Raw genomic sequence first — 12,500 nt, 5'->3', positions numbered from 1 at the left:
CCCCCCACCCCCTCATTGACACCACACCGGACTCCCCTCCACCCCCTCATTGACACCACACCGGACCCCCCCCCCACCCCCTCATTGACACCACACCGGACCCCCCCCACCCCCTCATTGACACCACACCGGACCCCCCCCCACCCCCTCATTGACACCACACCGGCTCCGTCCGCTGATTAGAACACAGTCACAGCGTTGGCCTCTCCCTACGATGGTCCAGTCATGCGTTGGCCTCTCTCTACGATGGTCCAGTCATGCGTTGGCTGCTCCCTACGATGGTCCAGTCACAGTGTTGGCCTCTCTCTACGATGGTCCAGTCATGCGTTGGCTGCTCCCTATGATGGTCCAGTCACAGCGTTGGCCTCTCCCTACGATGGTCCAGTCGTGCGTTGGCCTCTCCCTACGATGGTCCAGTCATGCGTTGGCCTCTCCCTACGATGGTCCAGTCATGCGTTGGCCTCTCTCTACGATGGTCCAGTCATGTGTTGGCCTCTCCCTACGATGGTCCAGTCACAGCGTTGGCCTCTCCCTACGATGGTCCAGTCGTGCGTTGGCCTCTCCCTACGATGGTCCAGTCGTGCGTTGGCCTCTCCCTACGATGGTCCAGTTGTGCGTTGGCCTCTCCCTACGATGGTCCAGTCGTGTGTTGGCCTCTCCCTACGATGGTCCAGTCATGTGTTGGCCTCTCCCTACGATGGTCCAGTCATGTGTTGGCCTCTCCCTACGATGGTCCAGTCGTGCGTTGGCCTCTCCCTACGATGATCCAGTCATGTGTTGGCCACTCCCTAGTCCCTACGATGGTCCAGTCGTGCGTTGGCCTCTCCCTATGATGGTCCAGTCATGTGTTGGCCACTCCCTAGTCCCTACGATGGTCCAGTCGTACGTTGGCCTCTCCCTACGATGGTCCAGTCATGTGTTGGCCACTCCCTAGTCCCTACGATGGTCCAGTCGTGCGTTGGCCTCTCCCTACGATGGTCCAGTCGTGCGTTGGCCTCTCCCTACGATGGTCCAGTCATGTGTTGGCCACTCACTAGTCCCTACGATGGTCCAGTCATGTGTTGGCCACTCCCTAGTCCCTACGATGGTCCAGTCGTGCGTTGGCCTCTCCCTACGATGGTCCAGTCATGCGTTGGCCTCTCCCTACGATGGTCCAGTCGTGCGTTGGCCTCTCCCTACGATGGTCCAGTCATGTGTTGGCCACTCCCTAGTCCCTACGATGGTCCAGTCACAGCGTTGGCCTCTCCCTACGATGGTCCAGTCGTGCGTTGGCCTCTCCCTACGATGGTCCAGTCATGTGTTGGCCTCTCTCTACGATGGTCCAGTCATGTGTTGGCCTCTCCCTACGATGGTCCAGTCACAGCGTTGGCCTCTCCCTACGATGGTCCAGTCGTGCGTTGGCCTCTCCCTACGATGGTCCAGTCATGCGTTGGCCGCTCCCTACGATGGTCCAGTCACAGCGTTGGCCTCTCCCTACGATGGTCCAGTCGTGCGTTGGCCTCTCCCTACGATGGTCCAGTCATGTGTTGGCCTCTCCCTACGATGGTCCAGTCGTGCGTTGGCCTCTCCCTACGATGGTCCAGTCATGTGTTGGCCACTCCCTAGTCCCTACGATGGTCCAGTCATGTGTTGGCCACTCCCTAGTCCCTACGATGGTCCAGTCGTGCGTTGGCCTCTCCCTACGATGGTCCAGTCATGTGTTGGCCACTCCCTAGTCCCTATGATGGTCCAGTCGTGCGTTGGCCTCTCCCTACGATGGTCCAGTCATGTGTTGGCCACTCCCTAGTCCCTACGATGGTCCAGTCGTGCGTTGGCCTCTCCCTACGATGGTCCAGTCGTGCGTTGGCCTCTCCCTACGATGGTCCAGTCATGTGTTGGCCACTCCCTAGTCCCTACGATGGTCCAGTCATGTGTTGGCCACTCCCTAGTCCCTACGATGGTCCAGTCGTGCGTTGGCCTCTCCCTACGATGGTCCAGTCATGTGTTGGCCTCTCCCTACGATGGTCCAGTCATGTGTTGGCCTCTCCCTACGATGGTCCAGTCGTGCGTTGGCCTCTCCCTACGATGGTCCAGTCATGTGTTGGCCACTCCCTAGTCCCTACGATGGTCCAGTCATGTGTTGGCCACTCCCTAGTCCCTACAATGGTCCAGTCGTGCGTTGGCCTCTCCCTACGATGGTCCAGTCATGTGTTGGCCACTCCCTAGTCCCTACGATGGTCCAGTCGTGCGTTGGCCTCTCCCTACGATGGTCCAGTCATGTGTTGGCCACTCCCTAGTCCCTACGATGGTCCAGTCGTGCGTTGGCCTCTCCCTACGATGGTCCAGTCGTGCGTTGGCCTCTCCGTACGATGGTCCAGTCATGTGTTGGCCACTCCCTAGTCCCTACGATGGTCCAGTCATGTGTTGGCCACTCCCTAGTCCCTACGATGGTCCAGTTGTGCGTTGGCCTCTCCCTACGATGGTCCAGTCGTGCGTTGGCCTCTCCCTACGATGGTCCAGTCGTGCGTTGGCCTCTCCCTACGATGGTCCAGTTATGTGTTGGCCGCTCCCTAGTCCCTACGATGGTCCAGTCGTGCGTTGGCCTCTCCCTACGATGGTCCAGTCATGTGTTGGCCACTCCCTAGTCCCTACGATGGTCCAGTCGTGCGTTGGCCTCTCCCTACGATGGTCCAGTCGTGCGTTGGCCTCTCCCTACGATGGTCCAGTCATGTGTTGGCCACTCCCTAGTCCCTACGATGGTCCAGTCATGTGTTGGCCACTCCCTAGTCCCTACGATGGTCCAGTCGTGCGTTGGCCTCTCCCTACGATGGTCCAGTCGTGCGTTGGCCTCTCCCTACGATGGTCCAGTCGTGCGTTGGCCTCTCCCTACGATGGTCCAGTCATGTGTTGGCCACTCCCTAGTCCCTACGATGGTCCAGTCGTGTGTTGGCCTCTCCCTACGATGGTCCAGTCATGTGTTGGCCACTCCCTAGTCCCTACGATGGTCCAGTCGTGCGTTGGCCTCTCCCTACGATGGTCCAGTCGTGCGTTGGCCTCTCCCTACGATGGTCCAGTCATGTGTTGGCCACTCCCTAGTCCCTACGATGGTCCAGTCATGTGTTGGCCACTCCCTAGTCCCTACGATGGTCCAGTCGTGCGTTGGCCTCTCCCTACGATGGTCCAGTCATGTGTTGGCCACTCCCTAGTCCCTACGATGGTCCAGTCGTGCGTTGGCCTCTCCCTACGATGGTCCAGTCGTGCGTTGGCCTCTCCCTACGATGGTCCAGTCATGTGTTGGCCACTCCCTAGTCCCTACGATGGTCCAGTCATGTGTTGGCCACTCCCTACGATGGTCCAGTCATGAGTTGGCCTCTCCCTACGATGGTCCAGTCGTGCGTTGGCCTCTCCCTACGATGGTCCAGTCATGTGTTGGCCTCTCCCTACGATGGTCCAGTCGTGCGTTGGCCTCTCCCTACGATGGTCCAGTCATGTGTTGGCCACTCCCTAGTCCCTACGATGGTCCAGTCATGTGTTGGCCACTCCCTAGTCCCTACGATGGTCCAGTCGTGCGTTGGCCTCTCCCTACGATGGTCCAGTCGTGCGTTGGCCTCTCCCTACGATGGTCCAGTCATGTGTTGGCCACTCCCTAGTCCCTACGATGGTCCAGTCATGTGTTGGCCACTCCCTAGTCCCTACGATGGTCCAGTCGTGCGTTGGCCTCTCCCTACGATGGTCCAGTCATGTGTTGGCCACTCCCTAGTCCCTACGATGGTCCAGTCATGTGTTGGCCACTCCCTACGATGGTCCAGTCATGAGTTGGCCTCTCCCTACGATGGTCCAGTCGTGCGTTGGCCTCTCCCTACGATGGTCCAGTCATGTGTTGGCCTCTCCCTACGATGGTCCAGTCGTGCGTTGGCCTCTCCCTACGATGGTCCAGTCATGTGTTGGCCACTCCCTAGTCCCTACGATGGTCCAGTCATGTGTTGGCCACTCCCTAGTCCCTACGATGGTCCAGTCGTGCGTTGGCCTCTCCCTACGATGGTCCAGTCGTGCGTTGGCCACTCCCTAGTCCCTACGATGGTCCAGTCGTGCGTTGGCCACTCCCTAGTCCCTACGATGGTCCAGTCGTGCGTTGGCCTCTCCCTACGATGGTCCAGTCGTGCGTTGGCCTCTCCCTACGATGGTCCAGTCGTGCGTTGGTCTCTCCCTACGATGGTCCAGTCATGCGTGTGCGTTGCAGGAGGAGGACGAGGTGGACCTGGGGACCATGGTGCTGGCGGGGTCGGAGGGCAGCGACACCATCCGTCTGGGGGGCACGGGGCCCTACCCCGGGACCCGAGGGGAGCCGGACACCGGCACCATGGTGTCCTCGCTGGGGACCATGGTGATCAACTCTGATGAAGAGGAGGAGGAGGGGGACGGAACCATTAAGAGTAAGACACTACCGCTGCCCCACCAGAGGGTGCTGTCGTACAGCAGCATTCCCTCAAGGAGAGCTTGATAGTCTAATTGTATTTATCGTTATATATTTATTGATATGTTTATGAGATCAATATACATAACATTGTGTTACTTGCCAGTAAGGGTAACCTGTGTGTGTGTCTTGTTGACACAGTTGTTTATGTTTTGTAGTTAACTCAAAGGTCATGTGACTGAGTTGATTCCTGGCCATGGGATGGGGGAGGTGTATCGGTCCCAGGATGTTTGCATGTTCTTTATATTCTTTATATTCTTTATAGTCTCATTTCATGATTCTTTCATCTATTTCAAGCAAAGTGAAGCAAATAAGTGAAATATACTGTACTTTGGCTTAAGGGTTGAACAAATGGGAAGAGAATGCTCTCCAAGTGTGTTCTTATATATATTGGATTAAGAGTTTCAAAATAAATTTGCCTTGGGATTATGTTGGTTTACAATTAGTTTACATTGGGAGTGTGGGATTCAGATGAGATTAGATCAGGTTGGATTAGGAGATGTTGTGACTTGAATGTTCCTTAGAGTAAACTCTCCCTTGTGTCTGCGGAGAGATACAGTAAAGAGATACAGTAAAGGTTTGGCCCTACGTCCATAGTGGAAATAATGCCACTGCTCATTGGAGATTTCCTAGGCTTGTCTCACACACACACACACACACACACACACACACACACACACACACACACACACACACACACACACACACACACACACACACACACACACACACACACACACACACACACTCTGTGCCTTCCTGTGCTAGGTGTTACTGTGTTAGTATGGATTGAGTCTGATATGGTTAGCTCTACATTAGCACAACCCACGTCCCTGAGCATCACATTAGCATTGCCACAGTAGTGCATGTGTGTGCACATGTACGTGTATTTGTGTGCGGAGGAGTGGCAGGTCTGAGTGGAGGTCATGTACTGATTGGGCGTGTACATCGTGACCACACGTTGCAATGACGCAATTCTGTTTCTGAAGTATAGGAATGATATTGCTGTTTTGGTCATTGTTCAGTAATTAATCGTTAAATTGTTTGAATATTAATTATGGGGTGACATCGTTGTGTTTGAAACTGCCACAGTGCTTCTCATGCTATTGTTACAATATATTAACATTGATTTAGTATTCTACATAGTATATACTATACTACATACAGTACCACAGTACTGTATGTAGTATAGTATATATGAAGGATATGAAGGTATATATGAAGGAACAGACTGAACATGTTTCAGTCTGTGTTTCCTTTAGTCAACAAACAGTGTTGAGTTTCAGGGTCCAGCTATAGCCAACACTGAATCATCTCTTCCTCTGGGCAATATCCTGAAATGATATATTTAATGAAGACATCTGGGCAGTATGATATAATGAGTCTTAAGGTCTCCAATGGAGGTCAGAGGTCATATGACGACGGGGTGAAAGGAAGTGGTTTGAAGGACGCAGCATGTCGAGGCAGTAAAGGTCACAGGAGGCCATGGGAGCGCTCTGTAAAGGTCCAGGTTCGATCCCTGCCCCCAGTAGAGATCTGTATCCCTCGCCGTCTGTTAGTTTCTCCATAGATGTATTGAGCTAAGGAACAATAACGCTTCTATGGTTAAACAACCAAGGATCTGTATTCAAAATGATGGTAAAAGTAGATGGAAAGAGCAACAATTGCATTGCATTGTACCCTCACCTCAAAATGTTTCACTTTAGTGATCAATTTGGAAAATGTTAGGTGTAGGGATTGGTAAGTTTAAGTTAGAGATGGTTAAGTTTAGTTATTACTTTAGAGATGGTAAAGTTTAGAGCTTATTAAGTTTAGGTATTAATTCAGAGAAGGTTAAATTTCAGTATTAGGTTAGAGTTGGTTAACATCTGATTCTTAATTAATCTTAATAGCATCTCCCAAGGCTACGTGCTAGTCTAGCTGTGAGCCACTGGAGCCGAAGTTGCATCTTAAAGCTATGCATCAGGTTGTTGAGCTGGCTGTGGGCCCCAGTCCCCCGCTGTGGCCCCCGGCCCCCCGCCACAGCACAGCGGCTCTCTGCTCTTCTCCACCGCAGTACCCTGGCTGTTGCCCCGACACACAGACACACACACGCACACGCACACGCACACGCACACACGCACACTCATGCACACACACTGCACCCTTGTTTCAGTGCGACAGAAATCTGAAATTTGATAGTTATGAGGAACAGTACTTTGAGACGCAGATGTCTTTATCGGAGTAAACTTAAGGTGGCTTCAAATAGATGTCCTTAAGAAGCAGGTAGGGTCAAACAGCTTCAAAAGGTTATCCTTCATGGTCTGAATGATTTGATCTTGACACGGTGCAGAATAAGAGGGGATATACGATACAAAAACTGTTGATTCATCGTATTTAAACATTACAGGAGGAAGAGTGGACATTATAAATAAAGTTGATGCATCCAATTCACTGAGAGCCTTGTTGGCAGTGTGCGGGGGAGATGATGTCATTATCCAACCTCATTGTTTGCGCATATGGGCTGATTATCAGATCAAACTTTAACACGTGTGGATGTTACAGTATAACAAGGCGCGTGTGTATTTGTAAAAACAAGGTATGTGTTCAAACCAGGTGTGTGTAAATGTTCTGCGTGTGTATAATGTGTGTGTTCCAGGGCGAGGGGAGACTCTGCAGCCAGCCAAGCCCGCCTTCCTGGAATACTTTGAACAGAAGGAGAGAGAAGCCAACAAGGGAGGAGGAGGGGACTCAGACAACCACAAACTCCCCCCTGACGGAGACCTGGAGGTGGTGAGTCAGCAGGAGGGGTGTCTTTGTGTGATATTGAGTGCATGTGTGCTTGTGATTGTATTATTGTGCGTGTCTGTGTGTGTAGGTGTGTGCACTTGCGGGCATGTCATTATTTCCATGGTAGGGTTAGGGTCAGGGTTAGTAGGGTTAGGGTCAGGGTTAGGGTCAGGGTTAGTAGGGTTAGGGTCAGGGTTAGGGTCAGGGTTAGGGACAGGGTCAGGGTTAGGGTCAGGGTTAGTAGGGTTAGGGTCAGGGTTAGGGTCAGGGTTAGGGACAGGGTCAGGGTTTGGGTTAGGGTTTGGGTCAGGGTTAGGGTTAGGGTCAGGGTTAGGGTCACTGTTAGGGTTAGGGTCAGGGTTAGGGTTAGGGTTTGGGTCAGGGTTAGGGTTAGGGTCAGGGTTTGGACCCCATCTGACCGTGTGTGAAAGGTCACCGAGTCCCTTGACCTCTGGCTGAACCGCAGCAGTCAGGTGCTGCTCGTCAACCAGCTTGTTCGCTAGCATGTGTTAGCGTGCTAAAGGGGTGATGCTATCTGGACCGTTGGCACGCTAACATGCTGCTAAGGCTGCTCACATGTCAACAGCATGCTGCCCGTTGTTTATTCTAACTGTGAATAAGGACACGAAGAGAGCTTGATGTTCCGACAGTAGTTTATATTGGTTCAGAATCAGTAGATAACTAACCCCTCCTGCTCCTACATGGCCTCTGTACTCTAACCCACTTGCTCCGGATCTCCAGTGTTCACCTCTTGTGTCTCTGTTGGTTATGCTAAAGCGTAGCAGCGTCCTGGGTCTTATTTTAGCATCATTGATCTGGGGTAATAAATAGCGCTACTGCTGGTAACTGCTAACAGATAGCGTGGTCTCCTGGGGGTTCAGCTAGAACCATCCAGATCCTATTGAGCCGATTGATAGCCTAGTGTAGGGCTGGGCCCTAAAACGATAACCATATGTGTTGTGAGAGAGGCGTAATCAATATCAATACAAAATGCGTTCAATAGAACGTTTTGATAATTTTTTTCCTCGTTGGAAGTTAACGGCGCAAAGAGTCTAGCTCCGCTTTGAACCAGAGGTTAAAGAGTCTAGCTCCGCTTTGAACCAGAGGTTAAAGAGTCTAGCTCCGCTTTGAACCAGAGGTTAAAGAGTCTAGCTCCGCTTTGAACCAGAGGTTAAAGAGTCTAGCTCCGCTTTGAACCAGAGGTTAAAGAGTCTAGCTCCGCTTTGAACCAGAGGTTAAAGAGTCTAGCTCCGCTTTGAACCAGAGGTTGTGTTTTTGAGCACTTTATAATTGATAATTGTTAAGTTTTCATTGAGACTTATGTTTATTATTTATTTATTTATTTGAGTTTTCCATGGTTGTGTTGACATTCCTTTTCCCTGTCTGCCTACAATCAGGGGAAGGTTAAGTTTAAAATAAAACAGTTTACTTTTATATTTTTCTCCTGGTTATTATTTTAAATAGGTCATAAAAATGATCAATAATTATCGATATCGACCGATATGAAACACTTATATCGTGATACAGTTTTCAGCCATATCGCCAAGGCTACTGAAATGCTATCAGCTCCACTCTGACCTTTTGGTTCAAACAGGAATAATCAGTATGGATCAGGCATATAATAAATAAATAAATAAATAATCAGTGTGGATCAGGCATATAAATAAATAAATAAATAAATAATCAGTGTGGATCAGGCATATAAATAAATAAATAAATAATCAGTGTAGATCAGGCATACTAGATTTGCTTATGTTAGATTTTATGGGGAAAAGAGTGAAAGAGTGGCTCAGCTGATATAATTGTTCAAACGTTGTAAGAGTCTAATCAGCCACACCTTAACGTGGTTTCTCTGGAAACCAAGCAGTGGTGGTCATTAAAGCCCCCGTGGCGCCCTGCTGGCTCTAGCTCCCCTGGGCTCTGACTGGTTCCACCTCACCACTGTGAGGCCAGTGGGAGGTAGGGGCTACCACTGGGCTCTGACTGGTTCCACCTCACCACTGTGAGGCCAGTGGGAGGTAGGGGCTACCACTGGGCTCTGACTGGTTCCACCTCACCACTGTGAGGCCAGTGGGAGGTAGGGGCTACCACTGGGCTCTGACTGGTTCCACCTCACCACTGTGAGGCCAGTGGGAGGTAGGGGCTACCACTGGGCTCTGACTGGTTCCACCTCACCACTGTGAGGCCAGTGGGAGGTAGGGGCTACCACTGGGCTCTGACTGGTTCCACCTCACCACTGTGAGGCCAGTGGGAGGTAGGGGCTACCACTGCTAGTGGATGTTCAAGTTAAAGTCTTTTACTGTCTGACGAGGATAAAGTCTCATCTCTCCTAAAAAGTGGCTATGTAAATGGCTTTGAGTGCCCTATTTAAATGCAGTGGGTTCTAACCACTAAGGGTACCCTGTGGTGTGTTTGGGGTCGTGGGGGCAGATGCGGTCGTGGAGCGTGGAGGAGCTCCGGGCGCGGCTGGCCTCCCTGGACCCCCAGATGGAGCAGGAGATTGAGGAGATCCACCAGAGGTACCAGGCCAAGAGACAACCCATCCTGGACGCCATACAGGCCAAGAAACGACCCCAGCACAACTTCTGAACACACCTCCTCCTCCTCCACCTGTCCTCTCCTCTCTCAGCCCCTTTCCTTTCCCCTACCTTCCTCCCTTCCTCTCCCCTCCCGTCTTTGCCTCTCTCCTCTCCTTTCCTCTTTCCGTCTTCCCCTGCCTCCCTTCTACCCTCAACTCTTCTCCTCTCCCATGTCTCCCCTCCCCTCTCACTCCTCTCCTCCCCTCTCCTCCCCTCTCACTCCTCTCCTCTCCTCTCCTCCCCTCTCACTCCTCTCCTCTCCTCTCCTCCCCTCTCACTCCTCTCCTCCCCTCTCACTCCTCTCCTCTCCTCTCTCCCCTCCCCAAACAGACTCCATGTGTTCTCTGGTTGTGATGTCGTCTGCAGACCACCAGCCTGGCTTCACATCCCTGTGTTGTCAGTTGTGGGATCCAGGGAATATCCTGAACCACAAAATGACTGAGATCTGGTCAATAGTCGCACTGCCACCTGGAGCCACAAACACCTGGTTCTGCTTGGTCGCTCTCAGCAAGCACCAAAGACGTGTGTGTGTGTGTGTGTGTGTGTGTGTGTGTGTGTGTGTGTGTGTGTGTGTGTGTGTGTGTGTGTGTGTGTGTGTGTGTGTGTGTGTGTGTGTGTGTGTGTGTGTGTGTGTGTGTGTGTGTGTGTGTGTGTGTGTGTGTGTGTACTAGATAACCTACACAGTACTGCAGTTCTGTAGAACTCCGAACACGATGAGGTCACAGCAACGTCTCCGCGTCTCTTTGGCGTCAAACTGCTGGATGTTGTTGTGGGGTCGCGGCTCAGCAGCCTCTCAGTCTAACGAGGCTCAGCAGCCTCTCAGTCTAACGAGGCTCAGCAGCCTCTCAGTCTAACGAGGCTCAGCAGCCTCTCAGTCTAACGATGCTTTCACATTCCTGCTCTCTGCTGCTTGGTGTATTTTACACACTGCCGCTATTCTTCTTTTTTTTAAATAGTTTGGACCTTCTTTTTCCTTCACGATGTTTACATGCAGGAATGGAACGGTGGTGAATTTCAACCAATGAGGAGCTCAGATTTGATTTGACCCATGTTGAAGTCTTTGAAACTCTTCCACCCGGTCGGAGCTGTGAGTGCTTCCTGTAGAGGTGATGTTATAAATAAGGGACTGGCTTCTTTATCATTCATCGCTTGTCTCTGGCACACCACCCAAGTGCTTACATGTTAGCCGCTAAGATGTTACCCACTAGTGTTAGCTGCTAAAAGGTTAGCTACTAGGTTAGCGAGCTGAGATGTTAGCTGCTAGGTGTTAGCTGCTAGCTCATGTCTTTCTCTGCTTTCAGGTTCCACACTTTTTGCAGTTCGTTTTTTTTGTATTCTGCCAAATACAAACTTCCAATATTCATTCAAGAGGGGGTCGTTGGGGTTATAGGTGTCTAGTCTTGACCCCGACCCTCTCTGTGTGCCAGCTCCTCGAAACAAGTGCTATCATGAAACATGGAAGTGTGTTTGAGTTTGTCCTCAAACATTCTACAGGGATTCTGAATTGGTCACGTAAATACAGATTAATAAGGAACATAGGAATAATGTTCCACCTAGTTACTGTTGCTAACAAACAAAGTTCATATTTTGAGTCTGCATTTAAACTAAATACTCAGGTAATAGCCAAGCTCAGGTTAGGAATATTTCTATGAATATTAAGGACATTAGGGACCATTATTGATTAGAAGAACATTGCTGACTGTAGTAAGGACCAACCAACGTTATGCCTTCATTTAGTTTCCTGCTTTTGGCATTGACAGAGTGGAAAGGTCAGAAGGTCAGGCGTCTTTATTTCGGCTTATTCTCGTTTGAACTTTTAGTTTCTGTTTTCCTGCTCTTCAATGTTACCGTGTAAACTCTGATCAAAATCATTGCTGTGTTGCCTCAAACAAATTTTCTTTGTGGTTTTCTGAACAAATGTTGAACATATCAGTTGGAGTGTGATTTATTTTAATGTCTTTGTCGCAATTATGTTGTATTTTTGTTATTCAATTTCATGCTGGATTTTGTGTCTGTGAAGATGCTGTAATGACAATAATTCATAGAAATAACTTATTCAATTTAGTAGCGATCACTGGATGTTAATGAGCCATGTAGACAAACCGCTTCCAATGTGAAGGGGTCCAATGTTACGGGCTGTGTCCCTTTTGGCTTCCCGTAACAAACACACACCGCAAGCCGCCCTGCTGATCAACCCACTGGTCAAATATGATCATGTAACGACCCAGAGAACTGGAACCAAGAATGATGAAAACTAACCTTTCAACATTTAAATATAAATTGTAATGTGTCTCAATTAGACGGTAGTATTGACTGTTTAAACACAGACGGTGAAGGGTTGTTCGGAGTCTTCTGCCCAGCAGTAGAGCTGCACGGGGCCTTCAACAGATCTCCCATATTGGTTTTGTTTTTATTGATTTATTTTCCTGTTTTGGTTGGTTGTCACATGCTGTATTTCTGAAAAGAACAAAAGTATTTTATGGTAATAAACGGATGGTAAAAAGTCTGTTGAGTGAAGTGTCTCGCCCTTTAACGTGTTATTCACCTTCATCCTGCAGCTCTTATCCCTCCTCTTCATCGCTAGATGTTGGTCATAATACAGTGTTAACAGTTTAACTGTTATTCAAAGTTATATACATGCTGCTATTTTTTATTTTTTTTATTTATTAGATTCTGGGTTCAATACCTAACTATAACCC

At 50.1% G+C, this 12,500-nt stretch overlaps 1 protein-coding gene across 1 annotated transcript in view; it reads left to right on the top strand.

Annotated features, from left to right (window-relative positions):
- The window catches only part of LOC311376624 (serine/threonine-protein kinase 4-like), a 15,707-nt gene extending 5,316 nt beyond the window's left edge, over positions 1 to 10,391 (top strand). Inside the window, exons 9-11 of the mRNA XM_084491145.1 lie at positions 4,220 to 4,412; positions 7,092 to 7,225; positions 9,653 to 10,391. Coding sequence (XP_084347271.1) covers positions 4,220 to 4,412; positions 7,092 to 7,225; positions 9,653 to 9,811 — 486 coding nt within the window. The 3' untranslated portion in view covers positions 9,812 to 10,391. The remainder of the gene's footprint in view (positions 1 to 4,219; positions 4,413 to 7,091; positions 7,226 to 9,652) is intronic.
- The last annotated feature ends 2,109 nt before the right edge of the window (positions 10,392 to 12,500 follow it).

This window comes from Micromesistius poutassou, assembly GCF_964030765.1.
Source record: "Micromesistius poutassou genome assembly, contig: SCAFFOLD_5041, whole genome shotgun sequence".
NCBI classification, from domain to species: Eukaryota; Metazoa; Chordata; class Actinopteri; order Gadiformes; family Gadidae; genus Micromesistius; species Micromesistius poutassou.
The sequence above is the reverse complement of the archived record's forward strand: the minus strand, read 5'-3'. Positions and strand labels throughout refer to the sequence as shown.